The following is a 23058-nucleotide window of genomic DNA, read 5'->3' on the forward strand; positions in this document are numbered from 1 at the left end:
CCGGCATCAGCTTTGCTTTGATGTTCTGCACTTTTTCTCCTGACCTTCCTGTCCTCCTGTGCGTCATATCAAATTACCTAAGACTAAATTACATAAACCCCTCCAAACGTCTCCAGAATCTTCCATTCATAGCTCTTAGGCCAGGGGTGGGCAAACTTTTTGACTCGAGAGCCACAATGGGTTCTTAAACTGGACCGGAGGGCCGGAACAAAAGCATGGATGGAGTGTTTGTGTGAACTAATATAAATTCAAAGTAAACATCATTACATAAAAGGGCACGGTCGTCTTCTTTTTTAGTTTTATTCATTTCAAACGGGCTGTATCCGGCCCGCGGGCCGTAGTTTGCCCACGGCTGTCTTAGGCACTGTCACTTCCCTGGGTCCAAAGTGACCAAGTGCCTGGGGAGCTGACCACACAGCCTTGGGGGGCCATGTTTAGAGGCATCAGCACCAGAGACGCAGATCTAAGAATGAAACCCACCAAACCACCTCAGTGCTGGTTAGGTTTTATTTTAACAGGGCATTTCCTCTTCATGTGTTTTTCAAAATATCAGTTATATCAATTAGAGGTGTAAACAGGTACAAAATATACAGTACAGAGAAACAATTTTCTTAACTAGTCTATTGCCTAACAAAAGTACACATGGGGGAGCCAAGTGAATAGCAGCCCTGGTCTCTCCTCTGTGGGGGGATAAGGGATCCAGAGACGGCTTCAAAAAAACAGGAATGATTACTTGGGGACAGCACTGTGGTAGAATGAAGAAACCTGGGCCGATGTCCAATTCCACCGTTAGGATGTCAGCAGAGGAGCATCATCCATACCCAGCCTCTCAGACCTTGCTGGGTGTGCACACACGGGGCGGGGGGGGGGGGGGGGGGGGGGCGCGGGGCCGGGCTCAGCTAAAGCCTGAGGCTTGACGATTTTGCTCATGCACATGTGGGACAAATCTTCTGAGAGGGCAAAAACAGTTCTCCTTCCCCAAACTGAACTTCTGGAAGATAAGCCATGTCTAACCTGAGGCTTTTCCCAACTGCTGCCCCCCCACTCGCCCCCATGGTGCAAGGCTTAGTGGGATATATCCCCTTTGAGTTAATTTATTTCTCAACTCTAACAAGACTTGCCTTGCGTGTTTCACAAAGTCACAGTAACAAATGAGACACGACGTGAGAGAACTTTGACCATGAGAAAACACTACACCAAGGACACAGAAGCATTTTGCTAGAGTGGAAAAGCAGCTCCAGGCGGGTTGTCAGCCCAGGGGTCTGATAGGGATGGCCAGGGCCCTAACGGGGACACACAGTAGGGCCAGCACTGCTGGGGGCCTTATCAGGTGGAGGGGCAAGCGGGCTGCTCTGGGGATGAGTCCTTCTCCCTGCTGAGATGAGGCTGCAGTTCCACAGCACCCAGCTGGTCTCAGGTCCCAGAAGGCTTGGAGCCCAGCCCAGGCCTGGGCAGAGCAGGGTCTCAATTCCCCAGGACTTTTTGCCAAGACCATCTCTTCCCTAGGAGTCAGTGGGGCCAGGGGAGGTCTGGTCCGTGGCCCTCCTCACTGTGTCCCCAGCCCCGCCGACCTTCACGTACGTCAGACTTGGTAAGGACAGAGCCCACATGAACACCCTCCGGAAACCAAAAATATGCTAGAAAGTTTAAACTGGCACTACGACTATTTTTCAGCTTCTTCAAGAATTAAAAAAGAGTTTTGTAATTAAGTTACTTAAAATTCTATGGTGCTGTTTCACAATCAGAGTTCTACTTTGTTCAGAGGCGGAAGCTGTATTTGTTTGACAGTTTCTCTTCTTCCAGTGATCAGTTCAGCAACTTGGGGATTTGGTCTCCCCGTCTCCACTCCCGCCTCTGCGCTGGCCGCCACCCCGAGGACATCTGGAAACGGGACTTTTTACACTCATGGCCCTCGAGGGTCAGAAGGCTGAGACAACTCTGGCCATCCTGGGGTGCCTCACAGGTCCCCGCCCTCGGTGGGTCCCAGGACACTCAGGCCACAAGTCCAGTCAGTCACAAGGTCTGTGGAGGCTAAGGGTCCTTTGGAGGCAGGGCTCTTGAAGGGGTCCGGGGGAGCGGCCGGGAGGGGAGGCAGCGGCTGGCCCCGGGCCGGGCCCTTGGCCCCCGCCGTGTGGTTGCGCTGGTGCTTACGGAGGTGGTCCTTGCGGATGAAGCTCTTGCCGCAGACGGTGCAGGTGAAGGGCCGCACACCCGTGTGGGTTCGGTAGTGGTCGATGAGCTTGGAGCGCTCAGTGAAGCGCTTCTCGCACTCCGTGCAGGGGAAGGGCCGCTCACCCGTGTGCAGCATGCGGTGCCGGATCAGGTGGGCTGGCCGCGTGAAGCAGCGCCCGCACTCCCCGCACCGCAGGGCGCTTCCATCGCGTGCAGCCCCTGCCGCCCCAGCCGCCCCATCGGGCAGCTGCCCGCAGCTGCGCTGGTGTGCGCTCAGGCTCACCTGCAGCTGGAAGCTCTTCCCACACGTGGCGCAGGTGAAGGGCCGTCCCCCGGGAGACGCGGCAGGGTGCTTCTTCAGGCCAGGCTTGTGGCCAAAGCCTTTGGTCCGGCCAGGGTATTTACAGGGGTCATTGAAGGATCTCGGGGCCTGGCCTGGGTCCAGCACAGCCTCTCCGTTGTCAGGGGAGGAATAGGGCAGCCCCTCAGGCCCAGTCCTCGGGTTCAGCCCCACCGGAGGTTTACACCTGAAATTCCAGCCCCACCGGACTCCCCCAAGGAGCCAGTCACCTGGTGGGGTCTCGTCCTGGGCCACGGCGGGGCTGGGGTCTCCCAGGTCCCGTTCAGGCCGGGCGGGCTCTCTGAGCCCGAGCACAGGGTCCTGGCTGGGGAAGGAGCTGCCCTGGCTCTCCCAGGCGCCTTCCTGGACAGGACTAGGGAAAAACCTTGTGGCTTGGCCTGGTCCAAATAGGGTCCCGTGGGCCTCTAGGTCAGTAGGGTGCACTGGTGTGGCCACCACCTCCTCTTCCTGGACTTCAGTTTTTATCACAATTTTTACATCTGCTGAGAAAGACAGAAAGACCAGATATCATTCTGTCCCCTCCTGGGCTTAGAGCAATTATCTGATACTTTCATCTGGAGATTCAGTAGCTCCTCCGCCCCTACCAGCCCACGGAGCCCTGGTTTCCAAGCCACAGGATCCAGCTCAGCAGAGCGCCCCCAGATGGTCACCAGGCTGCTTCAAACCCCATGTGAGGACATCCCTGTACTAGTACCTTCATTGCAAGTAAAACCACCATCGCACCTGCTTACAGGATTCCATTTCTACTTTGGCTGTTAAGGCTAATCGAGAATTTATCTCGAGGAAGGAACTCTGACCGCCGGTGGCAATGTACCGGAGGGAAAGGCACCAGGTTGGGGATCATCTGAGGTGGCTCGGCAGCTTCCCACAGACCAGCTGTGGGCTGCAGGATGATTTTTAAAAGTCCTCACCTAAGGATATGTTTGTACTGATTTACAGAGAGAGAAACATCAAGGTGAGAGAAACATTGACCCGTTGCCCTCCGTACCTGCCCCGACTAAGGATCGAACCCACAACCTAGGTATGTACCCTTATTGGCAATCGAACCCACAACCTTTTTAAAAAATATTGGTGGTGTATCAGATGATGCTCCAACCAACTGAGCCACCTGGCCAGGACTGCAGGGTAATTTCTTAACCAACAGCACATCTGTGAACCCTGGTCACAGGGCTGTATGAGGGTTACCAGATAACATGTCTGAAGACACCTTGCATGCGATTTGGCATGCAGCAAGCATCCAATAAATGTGGCCAGCTAGCTAATAATAAAAATATTAGTAAAGAGTAAAAATGTGATTATGTAAATGTATTTGAAATTCATTTCCTGAAATTTTGTATCAGGGATCTAGGCTTTTAGAGCACATTTTTGGAGTGCTAAAATATAAAGTAACAGATAACAGGCCTACAAAATAGAAATAAATAGAAAAATAATACATAAATTTGGAAGTTTTCTTCCCAATTCTGGCCTTTGGACACTTGTCTTTGGTAGTGCTGATATCGAAAAAGTGCTTCTGGCTTGGTTTGTTTTTCTTTGCCAGAGAGGAAGAGGAGGCAGGTTCTGAGCCTGGGCAGGAGGCGCATTCTCTCAAGGGACTGGCTTATGAGCACTGACTGGTTAACATGAGAAAAGAACGGCTGGAAATATGGACATGCTCAAGGAAGGCTGTCCAAGCCTAAGAATCTCGACAGAGATGAAAGACAGACCATTGAGCCCTAACATCCCAGATACCTAATACCTGCTGGCTGACAGGGCAGGGCAGCTCATCAATGAGGAGGCAGCCGGGGCCTAGGCAGCCTGCAGGGCAGCTGTGAGTCTTTCCCACCCTCTCTCTGCCACCTGTACCTTCTGTGGAGGCCGCCGTGTTGAGCTTCAGGGTTCCGTCTGAACATGCGGAGGAGGGGTGGTGGGGAGGGAGATCTGCCTGCCAGGAAGTAGGTGGGATAGTGGTTGAGAAGTTGGAGTGGACGCCTGCAATGAAGAGATCAGAGCCTGTGGGTTAGAGAACAGAAGCAGCAGGAAAAAAACCCCACAGGATAGAAAGAAGAGACCCTGAGACCCACCCGGGCACACTGCATGAGCAGAACCACCCACTGCCCCTGAACCCAGGTTTCTTTTGCTCCCCTCTTGGAGGCACCAGGAGGCTCAGAGGTCACTGACTTATTTCATATAGCCACTCCTTAATATAAGGCAACGGGTGCCTTAAATGCCCAATGCTGGGGGCAAGACAAGTGCAGCTGATGGAATGAGGCAGAGAAATACCAGGGCAAAAGCTTCACCAAACCCAGAGGTGCCCAAGGTGTCCTTTAGTGCAGGTCCTGTCTTAAAGTGAGGAAACTTCTGTGCTAGTCAGGCCAGATGTTTGAAAGCCCATAGTTCCCATAATGTGGCTCCCAGGAACTCCTTACCCCAAGGCCTGCCCTGGGCTCTGCCTCTCGTTCCTGGTATCTGCTCCCAGTTTGAGCCACTCACCAGAAGCAGCATCTGTAGAGACGTCTCCTGCTCCGGAATCCAGCTGGCTGAGGCCCCATGGCTCCTCCCCGATATCTGGCTGTCCAGCTGCCCACGCTTCTACCCCCAGAGCCTGCTGCTCCTGGAGCTGGAGCTCGCCCTCCTGCTTGATCTGCATTAAGAGGTCAGGGGCAGGAACCGGGGCTCCCGAGCCTAAGAAAGGGAGAGTGTGTGAGCACAGCCTCAGGGCTCCCTGGCCCTGAGGTGGACACACAGCCAGGCAAGGAAATGGACCTCTCAAGAGTCACACAGCATGAGAGCCTGGTAGGAAGGGGAAGAAGGGCAAACAGGGCCTGCAAGGGCTCCCAAGCAAAGCATGGCATTGAGCACATGGCACTGAGCACATGGGGCGGGTGAGAAAGGGTGAGGAATACACCAACACATTCTCAGGGCTAGACCACTGGTACATGGGAAAGACTTAGCCACTCTGCGGAGGTCCTGCTTTCAAACACACACAGGTATTTAAGTGAGCATAAAGAAAAAGATCCTGGGTATGAGAATAAGGACAAACACAAAGTGAAATCAAGAGTTGAGTGGGAGCTAAGTGACCCAGGAAATTGCTGGGACAGGATGCAAGCCTTAAGGGCTGGGGCTTTGATGTTCAAGTGAGGCAAGAGCAGAGATGAGCTGCCTGCATGAAGCCAGGAGCCACAGGCTCTGTCCCAGCTGTGAGACAAGGACCAGGAAAGCTCCATCTGAGGGGCCTCTAAGGAAGCTGCCCTCTTGTCCCCGACCATAGGTGGTAAGCCACACATAAGAAATCAGAATCCCATGCCCACACTGAATTCATACTACCCATACGATGTAGGGACCCTAACCTGAGAAATTCACACAAAGATTGACTGAGAACCCCGGCAACCCGGGAGGCCCAGCACAGGTAAATGCAAACCTGCCCCACAGGGTCCTTAATAAAAACTAAACTTACAAACCAGAAGAGCAGCCAAATCGCATGACAGTTACTGCAGAATTCACTTCCAAGAACTACAGAAAAAAGAATAAGCTGAGAGACACAGAATAGTATATCTAAAATATTCAAAGAAATGAAGGGAGGAACAGACTCTCTAAGGCAAGAAAAGCAAACCATGTTTTAAAAGGTAGATTTGAAAAAGAACTAAATATATTTGACATTCGAGAAATGACAACATAATGAAAAACACAATGGATGGCTTAAAAATAGACTGAACATAACTAGAGAGAAGACTGGTGAGTTGTAAGAAGATCTGGGAAAATAATCCACAGCACTCCATTGAGAGATAAAAAAAAGAGAGAGAACTGAGAGACATGGAGTAGAGAATGAGAAGTTCCTACACACACTGGGAAATCCAAGCAGAGAATAGAGAAACGAGTAAAGAGGAATATGTAAAGAAATAATGATTGTGAATGTTCCCAAATTGAAGGCAACGAGCACACAGTTTGAAGGGACACACCAATTCTTAAGTAGGAATTAAAAAATATTAGCCTCGACAATGTTCTGTAAAATGGAATAACAGTAAAGACAAAATCTTAAAAGGTACCAAGGAGCCCAGCCCACGTGGCTCAGGGGTTGAGCATTGACCTATGAACCAGGAGGTCACAGTTAGATTCCCGCTCCAGGCACATGCCCAGGTTGTGGGCTCAATCCCCAGTGCAGGAGGCAACCAATCAATGATTCTTTCTCATCATTGATGTTTCTATCTCTCTCTCCCTCTCCCTTCCTCTCTGAAATCAATAAAAATATATTTTAAAAAAAGAAAATGAGAAAAATAAACCATATTTTAAAAGAAACAAAAAATTCTCCTGACTCATAAATGATATGATTATCCCTTCAGATTATTTGAGAATCATCAATTAGAAAACTTATTAGCATTAATGAAAATTTTATCAAGCTTCCTAGACAGAAATATCAATAAATGAAAGAAAATGGATTTTTGTACACTACTAGAGTTTTAAGGGAGCCCATCAATGACCATTTATCTTTCTGTTATGGGTCATTTTTTTTTTCTTTTTTATTGAATTTATTGGGATGACATTGGTTGGTAAAATTATACAGGTTTCAGTTGTACACTTCTGTAACACATGTGTATATAGTACTGTAGGTTCACCAACCCAAGTCAAGTCTCCTTCCATCATCATTTATCCCCCCTTTACCCTCTTCTATCCCACTCCTCTGTCGTGGATTTTAATAGAGATGTAAAACAAAAGAGAAGGCAGGTGAGGGTACACCATTTTTTCCCACTGATAATTGAGGATGCAGCTTTTATCTGTGGGCGAGAGGGGTTCTTATACTGACCCTGGAATCAGGAAGCCGCCTGCCAGACCACTTGGTCAGAGAGGCTGTCCCCAGCAGAGCAGCAGAGACCACCTGTCCCCTGGGGCGGCCAGCTGCCCAACCCTTGCTGCCAAACTCTCTAACCATATAGGTCCCTGGTGGGACCTCTGGTGGGGTGCCTAATGAGGCAGAGAGAGGGGTATTACATAACAGCCCAGCTACACAAGAACATGTACTGGAAAAGGGATGTTCCTGCCCCAAGCCCCCAGTCCATATGAACAACAAACAGAAAATGCAAGTTAAAGAAGGTACCCATGACAATAGTGATTAAAAAAAAAAAAAAAAAAGGAACCTAGGACTCTATCTAACAAAGAAATGTTCAAGACTTTTTTTGGAGAAAATCACAAAACTTCATGGAGGTATTACAGATGAGTTATATGGAGGGATTTAAAATATTCACAGATAACAAGCCTCAGTGAAGGGGCCAATTCTACCCAAAATGATTAATTGAATGAATGCAACTCCAACCACAATCCCATCTGGATTTTCATGGAACTTGATAAGGTAATTTGAAAGTTTACCTGAAAGAGCACAGGGAAAGAAGACCCAAAGCGCTCATGAGAAAGAACTGGGGTCCCGACCCCCTACTGCCACAGGAATCCATTCCAGATGGATTCAGAACTTGAACAGGAAAGGCAAAACTTTTAGTAGAAAACATGAGATGGTGTACTACAACCTCGAGGTAGGGGAAATTTTCTTAATTTTTATGACATAAGAAGGAGAAACCATAAAGATAAAGACTAGTAAATCTAAGTATATTAAAAGCATCTGTTCAATATACCATAAATGAAGACATCATTAATACACATACCTGACAAAAAGATTAATATTCAGAATATGTAAAGAACTCTTACAAATCTAAGAAAGAGAAGACAACGGAAAAGAAAGATGGACAAAAGGCAAATAGGTATTTCATAGAAAAGGAAGGAGAAGTGGCCCATAAACAGTATACAACATTCAATCTCATTAATCAGGAAAAACTACATGTTTTAAACTACAAATTTTAACCGTTTTCACTCCCACCGGGTGGGCAGAAATTGAAATGTAAGGCATTTCCAGGGCTGGTGAGGGTGAGGTGCAGCAGGGCCCACCAGGCCCACGGCTGTGCACTGACTGGTCCTACCAACTCAGAGAGCTCTCCGACGGTACCTGGAAAAGTCGAACATGCATGTTTCCTATGACCCGGCACTTCCACTCCGAGGTCTATACCTAGAGAAACTTTTACACATGTATAAGAATTTTCACAACAGCATTTTTCTTAAAAGCAAAAGAGTTAGAAACAATACAAACACCATCAACAGCAGAAGGAATAAATGCACTGAGTTACATCCACAAAATAGGAAGGGATAATGTGGCGAAAGCTGTGACAATGAATGACCTACAGCTGTGCCACACAAACACGATGACTCTCAAAAACATGTCAAAGGAGGAAAGCAAGTTAAAGAAGAATATATATGACCTTATTCCTATATAGTTCAAAATCAGGCAAATTAAATGTTATTCAGAAATATATACATAAGAAATAAAAATGTAAAGAAAAGCAAGAGACCTATCAGGCTTGTTCTGAGGTGTGTGTGTGTGTGTGTGTGTGTGTGTGTGTGTGCGCGTGCGTGCGTGCGTGTGTGTGTGTGTGTGTGTGTATCTGTATCTGTAAGAGGAAGGGAGGGGCCTGGAACCAGAGAGGGACAATGGGGTCTTGGAAGGGTCTGGTGGTGATCTATTTCTCATGCAGGGTGTTATGGGGTTTTACTGTCTTGCTCTAATCTTTATCTGAATTTGTTCAGTATGTGATTTTGTTTGTTATATAAAATACACAGTAAATATATTTTAAAAAACAGCTGATCCAATATAACACTTGTTTACAATAAAAACTTTAGTGCCTGGCTGGCATGGCTCAGTGATTGAGCGTTGACCTATGAACCAGGAGGTCACGGTTCAATCCCTAGTCAGGGCACATGCCTGGGTTGCAGGCTCAGTCCCTGGTTGGGGCACGTACAAGAGGCAACTGATCCATGTTTCTCTTACATAGATGTTTCTCTCTCCCCCTTCCTTCCTCTCTAAAATCAATAGAACATATCCCTGAGTGAGGATTAAAAAATAAAAATCCCCTTCCCTGACTGGTTTGGCTCAGTGGATAGAGCGTCGGCCTGCGGACGCAAGGGCCCCAGGTTCGATTCCAGTCAAGGGCATGTACCTTGGTTGTGGGCACATCCCCAGTAGGGGGGTGTGCAGGAGGCAGCTGACCGATGTTTCTAGCTCTCTATCCCTCTCCCTTACTCTCTGTAAAAAATCAATAAAATATATTTTTTAAAAATTAAATAAATAAAAATCCCATTCAGAATACAAATAATAACTCTCAGAAGAAAACTATAAAAACTTGTTCAAGCACATAGAAGCCTTCAGGAGATAAGTCTTTCTATGGATAGAGGGACTCAGCGTTGGAATGAGGGTAATTCTCCAGAAACAAAATTATAAAGTGCAATTCCTATCAAAATTTCAATAGGATTTTCTGAGAACTTGCCATAAAGCTTCTGAAACTCATAGAATAAAGGTCCAAGAATAGCTGTGAAAAGTTCTGAAAAGGAGTAGGAAAGGCTTGGTCTCCTAGAATCTGGCTTCCTAGGAAGCTCCAACAGTCCGTGTGGGTGCAGAGATGGCAGAGACCAAGAAACATCAGACAGAGCCCAGAAACTGCTCCCCATGGGACTGGTATCACAAATCATCACAGAAAAGTCAATGTTCAGCAAACTTTGTGGGAAAATCATACGTCCTCGTGGGGGAAATTTTTAAAATTCTCCCTTGCAATCTACACAAATATTAATTCTAGATGGATGAAAGACTTAAATGTGAAAAAAACAAAACTTTAAAAGTTTAATAAGAAATAATGAAGGCTGTCTTTCTGAGCTGGGGAGAGGCAGGGAAGGATATCTTTTAAAAAAATATATATATTTTTACTGATTTCAGAGAGGAAGGGAGAGGGGGAGAGTGATAGAAACATCAATGATGAGAGAATCATTGATAGGCTGCCTCCTACATACCCCACACTGGGGATCGAGCCCACAACCTGGGCGTGTGCCCTTGACTGGAACTGAACCCAGAACCCTTCAGTCCGCAGGCCGACGCTCTATCCACTGAGCCAAACCGGTTAGGGCGGGGAAGGGTATCTTAAGACAGAAAAGCAGGGATCATAAAGGGAAAGACTGATATGCTGACTCTACCCCAAACGAAAACTTCTACATGCGAACTATACAGTGAAAAGACCTGCCACAGACTGGGAGAAGGTATCTGCAAGGCAAAGAAAGGGTTCATGTGGAGAACCCACAGAAAGTCCTGAATCAGTAAGAAAAAGAAAACAACAGTAGAAAAACAGAAAGAGACATTTCCCTGGAGAAGAAACCAAATAAACCTATGGAAAGGATGCTCAACTTCAAATGCAAATTAAAACAAGGTATGATTTCAACGGCATCCAATTGACAAAAATCTAACTGAAAAGTGGGGACAGATTTAAGAAAACAGGTCCTTCCTAAGTGCTGGGCAGTAGTGCAAGCTCGTGTGCCCGCGGGAGAGCCCGGAGCCCAGGAGCCCAGCAGAGGTGCAGACCAGCACGCTCTGTGCTGCAGGGTTCCACCCCTCAGTCTAGTCCCTATGGAGACATCAGCTTGTGGACATAAAGAGGCATGTTCTAGAATGTTCACTGCAACACCGCATATAAGAGAAAAATCAGAGAGAGCTCAATGGAGGGACAGAGGATAAACTGTAATACAGTTGCTTTTGGAATATGAAGCTTCTGTGAAAATGATCAACACCTATCTGCATCAAGAGGGATAAATCTGAAATACAGAATATTGAGTGACCGATGGAATACTATGCTGCTGTAAAAAAGAAGGAACTCTTACCATTTGCCATGGCATGGATGGAACTGGAGAGCATTATGCTAAGTGAAATAAGCAAGTCAATGAAGGAAAAATACCACATGATCTCACTCATTCATGGATAATAAAGACGATTATAAACTTTTGAACAATAATAGATACAGAGGCAGAGCTGCCTCAAACAGATTGTCAAACTGCAGAGGGAAGGCTGGGGAGGGTTGGGGGGCAGGAGAGAAGGGGGTAAGAGATCAACTGAAGGACTTGTATGCATGCATATAAGCATAACCAATGGACATAAGACACTGGGGGGTAGGGGAGGCCAGGGGATTGTCAAGGGCAGGGGAAAAAAAAAGGACACATATGTAATACCCTTTGTATTACTTTAAGCAATAAAAATAAAAAGAATATTAAGTGATAAATATATATTTATGTAATTTTTCAAAACACAGAAAAACATATATTATAGATTATTTATGCCTACATATGTACATAATAGACGTTTTAAAATGTGGGTGGAAAAGATATTTACCCGGGGACAAATAAGACTGAGATCTAAAAAGGAATTTAAATTGTATCAGAAATGGTTTTTTACACACACACACTTTAAATTATGAAACATAACATACAGTCAAAACGTATTTACTGAATTCCTACTCTGTGCCAGGCAGTATTCTAGATGCCCAGATGATTATATGAGCAAAACAGATCAAAGTTTTTATCTTCTTGAAGTTTACATTCTAATGGGGGGGGGGGGAGACACTACATAAATCCATAAATAAATATGAAATACACTTAATAATCTATAGATATAAAACATAACAATAGATGACGGTATCTGTCATGAAACAAAGCAGGAAAGGGAGGCTGGAACTCCCAGGCGGGGAGTGGGCTGCACCTTCAAGTAGGGTGATTAGGGAAAGTCACATTTAAGCAGAGACCAGGAGGGAATGAATTGAGCAGGAAAACATATGAAGAGCCGTCCTGGCAGAGGACACAGCAGGTGCAAAGTCTCGGAGATCGGTACCTAGAGTGCTGGGGGAATAGCAAGAAAGACGGTTAGGTCAGAAAGAGCAACAGGACACAGCAAAGGAAAAGTGGTGAGTGAGTTGGGGGGAAACACCGGGGGGGGGGGGGGGGCAGGATGTCCTGTCAGGCAAAGTGCATCTAGGAAGTGAGGGATCAATAATGGCAAATGTCACCAACAGGGCAGGTAGGGTGATGGGCTGTTAGCACCATGGAGGTCCCGGTGGCCTTGACCGGAGTAGGTGAAGGGGTGCATAGTGGGAAGACAGGGTGGAGGCAGCAGGGAGTGTGGGGCAGAGGCTTTGGGGAATGAGCAGGGGTAGATGCTGGCGGGGATGAGGGAGACAGGTAAGAAGTGCTGAGCTGCAGTCCTGGAGAAGGTGGCCTGGATGGGAATGAGTGCCCAGTGGAGGAGGGTCTCTGACCACAGGGTTGTCAGTCTGTCATAAGTCACAGGAGCCAAGAGAGAACTGGGCACAGATGCTGGCAGATGCGCAGATGGGGTGGTGAGGACTGTGTGTTTTGCTTTGTTTTTCAATTAAATAATGTATTTTCATATAAAAACTATTCTAAACAGAAAGGTGGCAATTTGGCCTGTGGGTCACAGCTGGCCAACCTCTGGACTACTGAATGAATGGACTGAGGAGACACGCCGACTGCGCTCTGAATCCCAGGTGAGAAATGGCGAGCACATGGGGCTTTTTCCAGCCACATGCAGCTGCTGGGGAGCTGGTGCAGAACAGCAGACAGGTTAAACCAGGATTATGGTTTTGCTAGAGGACTACAAGGAATAAAAGGGGTGATGGAGCTGAGGGTGTGTGCAAGGGAATGATGATGATGGGCCCGGAACCCAGGCTGGGTGAGGAGGGAAATGTGGCCGGGTGGGCAAAGGCAGCAGGCCCAAAGGCTCTCGAGAGCTGGAGGACAGGGAGGGCATGATGAGATCGAGGCGATGGGAGAGGTACACTGCTGTCGCCAACGATCAGGGGAATGACCACGGGGTGGGTGGCAGAGAGGGAGTGCAGAGTGGGGAGCTAAGGAACAGAGAGGCCAGGTGCTCAAAGGACCACCCTCATGGGACTGCCATTGCCAAGAGCGAAGGCAGGAGCAGAGATAAGTGAGGGAGGTCTGCAGAAGGCGGTGGAGAGACGGAAAGCATGTAATTCAAGGGAGGGGGGAGCCTGGCACAGAGCAGCCCCTGCCAGGCCGGGGGTGGAGGGATGTGGGAAAGGGGAAGCTGCAGAGGACGCCGGGCCCCCAGGGACCCAGGTCTCATCTGAGCAAGGACGGTGGGGCAGGGACACCCAGGAGAGCCTGAGGGTTGGAGGTCTTGCTGAGACCCGAGTTCCACAAAGCAAGGCAGTTAGAGCTGGAGAGAAGTGGGGAGGAGGTCTGACAGGGGCTGCACCAAGCCCAGAGGAGATGAGTGAGTGGGGTCCGGTCTTGGACAGGGGCAGTGGGGATTAAGGCCATACACAATTCTCGGTGTGTAGGCAGGGCATGGGGGGGTCTTACCAGCAGCTGCCCTATTTCCAGGTCCCCTTTCACTCTTATTAACGATGGTATAGAAACCATTCATGTTATAAATGTAATAAAAGAAGCCCACTGTGAACCTCCCACCCAGAGTAAGAAACTGCAAGATCCTGTGTCATAACCCTTTGTCATTCTGTCATCTAGCTTTCAGGCTGTCCTAGGCACCTAAACAGGTGAATGCTCTGACCACTGGCAGTGTGGCTGGTTCTGTACACCATCTGCCCTTGAAAAGTGAAAGTGTAGTCGCGGTGAAACGGCAAACACAGCAGACACATTTCAGTCACCACAAATCACACACAGTAAGACTCTTTAGCAACACAGCTGAAGGGCAGAAAGGGAAGCCCCGGCATGGGGACAGACGAGGAGGAGGAGGGTCTCCCTGGTCAAGGGACAGACTGTCGTTTACCCCTCAGCCCCGCCAGGCTTACTCAGTCATGTGGCTTGACTCACACATCCACCCGTCCTTTCCTTAACTTTCAAAGGTGCTGACTGGCTCCAGGAAAATCTGAGACAGGGATACCTGGTATTCAGATTCTCCTTAAATCAATCTGGTTCTAAATCATAGCAAACGTGTGGTTAATACGTGGCTAATGAGTTAATGTTCTGAGACAACTAATGAACTTCAATGAGATGTGGTTCTGGGATGGAGGAGAGGCTGACTCTTCATGAAACTCAATGTTGTCTTTAATAGACGCCTACCTTCCCTATCAATGTCCTTCCTTCACTTTCACCAATTCAGTGTTACTGGTTTTATTTCTTTCCTAAAAGTCTGGGTTTGCCATTTGTTTCCATGCTCAGACGTATTCCCGAGTGTTAGCTGAATAGGGTATATAGGTCATAGCTCAACTACAAAACAAAACTTAGAAGGCCATGCCCTCTCTGGACCTTTACTCCTGTTTCCATCAGATTCCCGGCGTCTCCCGGGCCCCCGCCCAGCTCCTCACCTGGACTCGGGTCCACAGGAACATCTGGAACCTTGGGGGCTGTGCGGCGCCAGCCACACGGCTCCTTCCCTGGCTCAGTCTGGGAGAGGACCTCGGGCTTGGAGATGGCGTAGTCTGAGGAAAGACATAAAGGTTAGCTTTTGCCACGTGGTTCCATTCAGAGCTGGGGATAGCAGCCTGGGAAACCCAGAATGGCCAAGACACTAAATTTCCTGATTGACACAGGGCAGTGTTTTCAACCACAAGCAATTCTATCCCCAGGGAGACATTTTTGGTTGTCAGGCCTGAGGGCTGGAGGAGAGGTGCACCTTGTGAGGAGGTCGGGATGCTGCTACCCCACCACACGGAATCATCTGGCCCCAAATGCCGCAGTGCCAAGGTGAAGAAACTCTGGTATAGTCTCTACATTAAGAAGCGACACATTTCTGCAAACTGAAATATAACATCACACCTTCACCTGCTCCAGCCTCACTAAGGATGCTCACTGCCTCCAGGTCTGGGGTCACAGAAACACCCCGAGAGGAAGTGAGCCCAGGAAGAAAGAGCCCAGCCCTTCTGGGGTATCACATGAGGAGAGTGGCAACAGCCCCAGGGTCTGGGGGAGCAAAGTCTCGAGCATGAAGACAGCACTGGCTGCAAGAAGCATGGTCTGCTCACATTCTCCATTGACCCAGAGGAGCGTCACAGTCAAGGCCACATCTCTCAGTAAGAGAAAGCGAAAAGAGAAGGCCTTTCTCAGATGTGGGTGGATTAGCTCCTGGAGTCAGTGGTAGGCGCCTTCTCTAAGCCCCAGCAGGGGAATGGAAACAGCCGTGCTCCACCCCTGGTTAGGTGAGGGGCCACCCCACCTCGGACTGGTATCCTGTGAATTTTGCCAGGTGGAAGGGACCTTATAACTCAGTCACCCAGCGCTCATCTTTAGGATGAAGAGATAACTCTTTGCATGGTCAAAGTTTCCAGTAATTTATATATCCTCGTGATAAAACCCACCAGCATGAAAAGAGAGATCTGAGGACTCCCCAGATAACACTGAACAGACTATCAGGCCTTACCCAGGGAGACCAGTGTCTCGTAGTTGCCCCTCCTCACGTGCTTGTACAGCTCCTTTTGCCATTCGTCCAGCTTGCCCCACTCCTGCTCGGAGAAACAGACAGCCATGTCATCAAAAGTCATGGGCATCTGGAAGCACAGGTGTCATCACACCATCCACGTTTATAGGCACAGCCCCGGGGGCTGCCCCACCCCAGGTGCCCAGCTTACCTTGGGGGCCTCTCCCTTGCTGCCCGGGGGCAGCCGCAGGACCCAGAAGTTCCTGTTCCTCAGCAGGTTCTCCATGTTCTCCAGCCGCCTCTGCAGCAGCCCGTACTCCTGCAGCAGGGTCCCCAGCACGGCCCACTTGCCCTCCAGCTGGTTCCCGAACTCCAAGGTCGTCTTCTCACAGTCGGCCAGCTTCTTCTCGGCCATCCCTGTTCGACCTTCTAGGGAGAGCAAGCGGGCAGCCTGCGATTCGATCTTCCTCTCCATTGCCTGAATGGTAGCTGCCATTGTCCAGGGAGAAATCTTCCAGAAACAAAGAGAGACCAGCATTGATCATTCCACCAGTCATGTTCTGTGAGCCCAGCTGTCTTAGGTGTGGGGGAGCTGGAGTAGGGGTGGGAACCCATATGTGAAAAGTGGGGATGCCCTGGGCCACACGCCAGGTTTCAGTCTAACGATCACCTCCTCTGGGTGTCTCACACATCACCCAAGCCTGGGTGGCTGCCGTCCCCCCAGGCCTCTGCAGCACGCCATGCACACCCCTACGGTGGCATTCACTGCCCTATGGTTATCTCCTGCACCCTCCTGTATGACCTCTGAAGGCTGCACAGGCCCTTTTAACAGCATGGCGCACGGCCTGCGGCAGGCGCCCAGTGCAATTCTGCTAAACAAATGATGACTGAGCACTACTGGGTGTTTTAGTGGAGAAACGGTAAACTGCAGGTTTACTAGAGGCCAGCCAGCACTTCCCATCACAATCACACAAGAACCTCTACTGATGATGACCGAGCAAAACAACAACTCAGCTGCTTCACTGAAACGGCACAAACAAGAGTGCTGCTCAACTGCTTTTAAAAAGCAGCTTGTGTCTCTTCTTAATAAACATAAAAACCTAATGGTTAATTCCTCTCCCCACAGGACAATCTGATTTGGTTCCCTACCCAGTTACCACCCCCCCACCCCAATTTAAAAATCACCATTATTGCAAATCTCCACCAGCCAAGTTAGGGTTTTTGCTATAACACGAGTCCCGGAGGCCCCTCGAGAGTCTGACTTTTTCTGTCACTGTTCCTACTGCTCCTCCCAAGAGGAGAATTATGGTCTTAGACATTCTTTTCTGTGTGTGCCTCAGACATTCTTGCAGCTGCTCCAGGCTGCGACACACCTTACAGATTGGAGGGGAAGGTAAGACAACGCCATTAGGTTTGACTTTGGCATGTGCAGCAACATCCCACAGACGTGGAGCCTCCCCATGCAGCTGACGTTCCTGTTCTGGAAAGTTCACACAGTGGCTTGATTGACTGGCAGTTGGGGACACTGAGGAAAGGGCAGATTTTGCCTTGGGTGGGGGCTGGACCACCTGACTCACCCACATGTCAGTGTGTGTGTGTGTGGGGGGGGGCGGCGGTCCTCACTATTCATGCCTCTTCCTGGCGGGCCCGTTGCCTGAGGACCCACAGTACCTTACAACGTTCTGGAAATGACTCCTAAACAAATGGTAAGTGACTATTTGCAAAATAAAGAAGTGACTACTAGGAACCAGTGTGGATGCAGGTAGGGAAAGTCACTGAGCACTAGAACATGGGTGGACACCTCAGAAAACAGTGACAGGAGAGTTCGAGCAGCGGCCAGAGGATCTGGCTGTTTGCAGGGAGGCTGGACCAGATGACCTCTGACCTGAAGAAGAGCTCTGGCCGGGCCTCAGAGGAACCGGACAGGCAGAAAGCCGGCTGTGCGTGGCACTCCTGCCTTCCAGGGGCTGCAGTGTCTGCACTGGGCTAGCACCTCTGCCCCCCCAACCCCCCGCCTGTCCCCATCATGATCCCAGCCTCCAAGAGTTTGCTCCAGAAGCTCCCCATCCACTTAAGTCCTACTCACCCAGCCTCCAAGCGCACCTGTCGGCCATCATGACAATCTTTGCATTGCAGAAAGGGCCTGAGAAAACTCCTACTTTGTAAACAATGACCCCCCCCTCCCGTTTTCTAACCACTTTAACCTGGCCCTGTGTAAGGCTTTCACACTACCTGGTGGGAGGTGGCGACTCTTTCTGCTCAAGCCCAGCTCCTTATTAAACGGTGGCTGGACAATACGGGGCTGTCCCGACTCCTGCCAAGGAAGCTGAAACCTCTGTGCTTGAGAGGAGCTGATGGTAAGAGAGCCCCAGATTCTTCAACAGCTCCTCACCCATGCGGTGGAAGTCCAGGCGTTGGAACCCCTTCCAACTCTCCCTCAGCCTCCTCTCTCCTGCAGCCTCCCGACCAAAGCCATCTTTTTCAGGTGCAAGGACACCCCTCCGTTCCTTGAACAGGCGAGCACGGCCGCCTCTCCCTGAGCCGGGAGCCGTCCTCCCCGCCTGAAATCCTAGCCTTCCCTGCGAGCCCAGCTCAAATCACAGAGGCTCAGGCCGGGAGGGGTGCGGACTGCAAGGGCAGCCCGTGCCCTCTGCTTCCCCCGCCTCGCAAGCATGTCTACCTCAATGCGGGGAACACTCACCTGTCCTGCACTACTCCTGCCTGCGCCCCTGCCTGCTGCGCCCCATGCAGCGTGCTCCTGAACACAGAGCGACCTTGTCTTTGCACGCCCTCCCTAGCTGTGCGATCCTGGGCAAGTTAACTTCTCTAGGCCTCAGGTTTTCCTTTCGTACGACAGAGCGAGCGAGCACCTACCCTGCAGGCTTGCTGTGCGGACAGAGGCATGCCTAACCGGGCTGGTGCGGCGCCTGTTTCTACGCACGGGGGCAGCTGTCTTCCGCCCGGACCCCAGCGAGCCGGGCACTCCGCACGGGGTGAATGCGGAATCCAAGCCGCTTCGGACACCTCCCAGGTGCCACCGGGCCGCTGGGGGGAGCTACGGGGGCAGGGAACGCCGGGCAGGGCGGTGGGCAGAGAAAGGAGATGCGGGGAGGGTGGGGGCGCCCAGACGCAGGGGCCCGCGGGTGGGGCCGGGGCAGGAAGCCGCCGAGGGCTCAGGAACCGGCGCGGGGCGGCCTCCGGGGCGGGGACGGCCGGTTCCACCCCGCTCGGGCTCATCCCGGAATGGGGGGCCCAGCCGGCGGGCGCCGTAGGCCCCGGCGGACCCCGCGCCCCGCTCGCCGCAGCCCCAGGCCCGGCGGCCCGGCCCGGCCCCCGCAGCCCCTCCCCGGGGCCTGCGGCGCCGTGTGCTGGGCCCGGCCCCGAGTCCGCGCGCGCGGGCCGCCCTTACCGGAGCCGCGGCCGCCTCGGCCATGGCCCTGCGCTGTCCGGCCCGGCCCGGAGGAAGTCGCCGCCGCCGCGCGGCCCGACGCAGGCCGGCTCCGGCCTCTCCGCAGGCGCCGCCTGCCCGCCCGCCCGGCCCGCCGTCCCCGTCCGCGGCGCGCGCTCCTCGCTGGCCGGCCCGCGCTGCTCCGTCCGCAGACGCGCCGCCGCCGTCAGCGCCCGGCCGGTCCACACTGCATCCTGGGAGCCGGCGCAGGCCCGTGAGGCTTCCTGGAGGCAGCGCGGCCGCACAGCCCCACCTGCAGCCCGAGCGCCGAACGGCAGGCGCCCGCCCCGCCCCGCCGCGCCGCACCCCGCCCCGCCCCGCCCCGCGGACCCCCGACACCCGCCCCTCCGGAAACGGCCGCGCGCGCGCGCGCTGAGTCACCGCGGGACCCCGCGCCCCACCTGCCGCCGGCCGCGTCCGTAGGGACCCGGTGACCGCGAGGATCGCCCCCCTCCGGGGACCCGCGCGGCTGGCCCCGGCCCCCTGCGCCCCCGGGGGACCCGCGACGTCGCACCTGCCGCTTTGGGTCCTGCCGGGCGCGTTGGGCTTCTTACGGTGTCGTTGCTTATTTACGGAAAAAATTCCCCCAACAATAGGAACGTGGTTCGGTCAACCCCGGTGGGCAGCCACTCAGAACCCTACCGTGTTTATTACCCATAAACACATTTTTAATGGAATGACCAGGGGGACACAGTATCATCATTTAAAATTATGTTGGTAAAGAACTTGGTATGGGAAGATGTTCCTGATATTTTAAGAGACGCCGGCCCAAGAAGAAATAAAACAAAACAAGAGATGCCGGTCCAGAATGGTCCTATTTTTATTTTTTTTAATGACTGTATGTGTATAAAATGACCAGTTTGGAAGCATGTAGTCTAAGGAATCTTCTTTATAACAGTGAGACAGACCTCAGGCCATTTTTACACATTTTCTAACTTTTTCAAATTTAAAAATTTTGTAATAATAATGTTTTATAGTAGTTTGTGGCAATAATAGTATTTTTAAACAAGAAGGAGAGAGAAAAATAAATTGGAAAAAAACCTAAAGTGAACCTGAGTGGGGGCGGAAGGAGCCTTTGAAGGGGGCCCCCCTGTGGCCACAGGATGCATTTCCTTTCCGCTTCCTTTTCGGGTGGCTCCTTCCTGCAGAGGAACCTGCACCACGTGCTCCAGACTTCTGCGGGGCTGGGGGCAGCAGCGAGGGCTCAGCGTGCCCTTGTTTTCTCTCGTCCGCCTGGGCAGACCAGGGCAAAGGGGTCACCCCGGATGCGTTCGTTGTGTATTAAAGTGCAGCCTCTTCAGGAGTGATGCTGGGGGAGACACTTAATTCAAACTATTTTGGGAGGGTGTGTGTGTGTGTGTGTGTGTGTGTGTGTGTTCCTCACTGATATTGGCCGTGTGTGTGTGTGTGTGTGTGTGTGTGTGTGTTCCTCACTGATATTGGCCGTGTGTGTGTGTGTGTGTGTGTGTGTGTGTGTTCCTCACTGATATTGGCCGTGTGTGTGTGTGTGTGTGTGTGTGTGTGTGTGTTCCTCACTGATACTGGCCTGGCTGTTTTCCTTTGCCCTCAGCTCCCAGGGATTGCCACTCATGGTGCTGACAGAGACAGGGAAGGCGATGTGCCCGAGGGATAAGAGATTAATCAGGAGACTACTCCAGCAGTCTAAGCTTGAGGTGAGAAAAGGTCTGACTAAATGTAGCCCGAGTGGGAACAGAAAGGAACCGGCAGATCTGAGGGCGCTGTCAAGAATATGAAATGAGAAGTGGTAATCAGCTGCCTGTGTTGTTTATGTGAAAAATATTCCAGGATAATGCTAAAGTACTGAGTCTGAAGGGCCGGGAGTGTGCACTTGTGATAGAAATGAAGTGATCAGAAAGAAGAGCTAGTTTTCAGGGATATGATTTTTTAAAAATTCAACTTTTGCTTTAGGCCAGGGCCATTTTGGGGTAGAAATAACCTGTCCTAGCAGATTCTCAGGTTAGCTCCATCAGAGTCTCTGGGGTGAGCTCGTGAAGGACATGGATTTCTGGATCCCATCCCAGATCGATTGAATCAAAATAGGGATGGGTCCTGAGTACTGTGGGGAAAACTTGCTTAAAAGAAGGTATTTTTTAACAAGCTTCTAATAGGGATTCGGGTGGGGGTGAGGCTCTGGTACACAGCCAGGTTTGGGAAAGAATGACTCCCCCAACCTTCCCCCTAAGGCAAGGATCCATTGCAAAGCACCCCTGGTAGATGGCCTTCCAGCCTCTGTTCACAAAAAGAACAAAGACAAACCCCACCCCTTTGAACTGATATTTAAGACCTCCATGGTCTTCCCACCATTTCCAATTTTTTGCCCAGTCTGTGTCATAAGCAGGCATGAGAATTTCCACTCCCATGCCTTTCCTCATAACCTTTCCCCTCCTCTTATAAACCTGGAGGTCCCCCCCACCCCACTGTCTTTCCCAGACCAGCTCATCCCGTAACTCCCACTGAGCCTTTCCACCCCAATCAAGCTTGCAGCCAACTCTGCCTTGGCCAACCTCATAACTTTCAATATTGGTACCATTCAGTTGGCATTTAGAGAAAAATGTTAACACATGAAATAGCGTCCTAACTCATCTCATCTATATATATAAAAGCCTAAGTAATCATTACAACAGAACAAAACGACCAGAACGACTGGAACAACCAGTTGCTATGATGTGCACTGACCACTAGGGGGCACACGCTCAATGCAGGAGTTGCCCCAAGCTCGCATGCCCCGATCACCGATGGGGCCTGCGGGCCAACCTCCTGGTCCCTCCTTCTGGCCTGCAGGCCTTGATTGCCCGATAGGGGCCGGGCCCCCAGGCTGGAATGGGGAACCGGGGGTGGTGGTGGCAGACGAGGCCCCTCTCCCAGGGGGAGCCGAGGGCCGGCTCCCTCCTCAGGGCCGGCAGCCAACCTCCGGGGTCCCTCCCCCTGGCCCTCCCCTGGCCAGCAGGTCCCAATTGCCTAACTGGGGCCAGGCCCAGGGCTGGGACAGGGAACCAGGAGTAGGTGGTGACAGACATGGGTGGCAAGAGAAGGAGGCGAGGGGGAGGCAGGGAACCTGATCGGCCCTGATCACCGGCTAGGCCTAGGGACCCCACCCGTGCACGAATTTCATGCACCGGGTCTCTAGTAGATTATAAGTTTCTTGAGAACAGAGGTTATATCTTATTTCTCTTCTCTCCTTATGGTGCTGGATACAGGGTAGTATTACAGAGCATAAAGTAATTACTTAGTACAAATCTTAATTAACTGTGATATGTGGTATGATCAACTGTGGTCCCAAGAATTCATCACTCCCCTTTGGTTTGTTACTACTGCCACCACCACCTCCTTCACCCGCCTAGAAAAATCTAAGGTGCGTGGTCATGGAGGGCTGCAGCTCACCCAGAGGAGCCTGGGGAACAAGCTGGTGAGCATGAACCCCATGTTCTACTCTGGGCCTGGGCTCTCCAGGGCAGAAGTGAGGTCACCTTGCCGAGTACAGATGAGGAGTAGAGATTCATAGGTGGGTCTTATTTCCAGCAAACTCCAAATGTGGGAAAATCCAGACATATGAAACAAGCATCAGAATTTGTGTTTAGATTTGTTTTTTTAAACTCAATAACAAAAGTTATTGAATTTGCCCATAACTAAGTTTTCAGGAGCTTTTGAAAATAGTATCTTAGTTACAAAAATTATGTTTCTCATCATGTACATTCAGAAACACAATGTGCAGGACATGGCTCACCCAGCAATGACATTATTAATTACTAGAGACCCGGTGCACGAATTCGTGCACTGGTGGGGTCTGGGGGGGGCGGGGGAGGGAGATGCCAGGACGTG

General features: G+C 50.8%; 1 protein-coding gene across 5 annotated transcripts; it reads right to left on the reverse strand.

Annotated features, from left to right (window-relative positions):
* Positions 1-489: 489 nt before the first annotated feature.
* Positions 490-19459, reverse strand: ZNF746 (zinc finger protein 746). 5 transcript variants are annotated; one of them, XM_059712125.1, is made up of 7 exons: positions 19180-19459; positions 15982-16281; positions 15774-15855; positions 14722-14835; positions 5003-5194; positions 4376-4501; positions 490-3012 (listed from the first exon to the last, which is right to left on the reverse strand). In XM_059712125.1, the coding sequence occupies exons 1-7, from the start codon at positions 19201-19203 to the stop codon at positions 1958-1960; spliced, it is 1893 nt and encodes a 630-aa protein (XP_059568108.1). In that variant the 5' UTR covers positions 19204-19459; the 3' UTR covers positions 490-1957. The 5 variants fall into 5 exon arrangements, with proteins under 5 accessions (XP_059568108.1, XP_059568107.1, XP_059568106.1 ...); XM_059712124.1 differs by having other exon boundaries at positions 490-3015; XM_059712123.1 differs by lacking the exon at positions 19180-19459 and adding an exon at positions 18645-18869.
* Between the last annotated feature and the right edge of the window lie 3599 nt (positions 19460-23058).

Source organism: Myotis daubentonii, chromosome 10, assembly GCF_963259705.1.
Source record: "Myotis daubentonii chromosome 10, mMyoDau2.1, whole genome shotgun sequence".
Lineage (NCBI taxonomy): Eukaryota > Metazoa > Chordata > Mammalia > Chiroptera > Vespertilionidae > Myotis > Myotis daubentonii.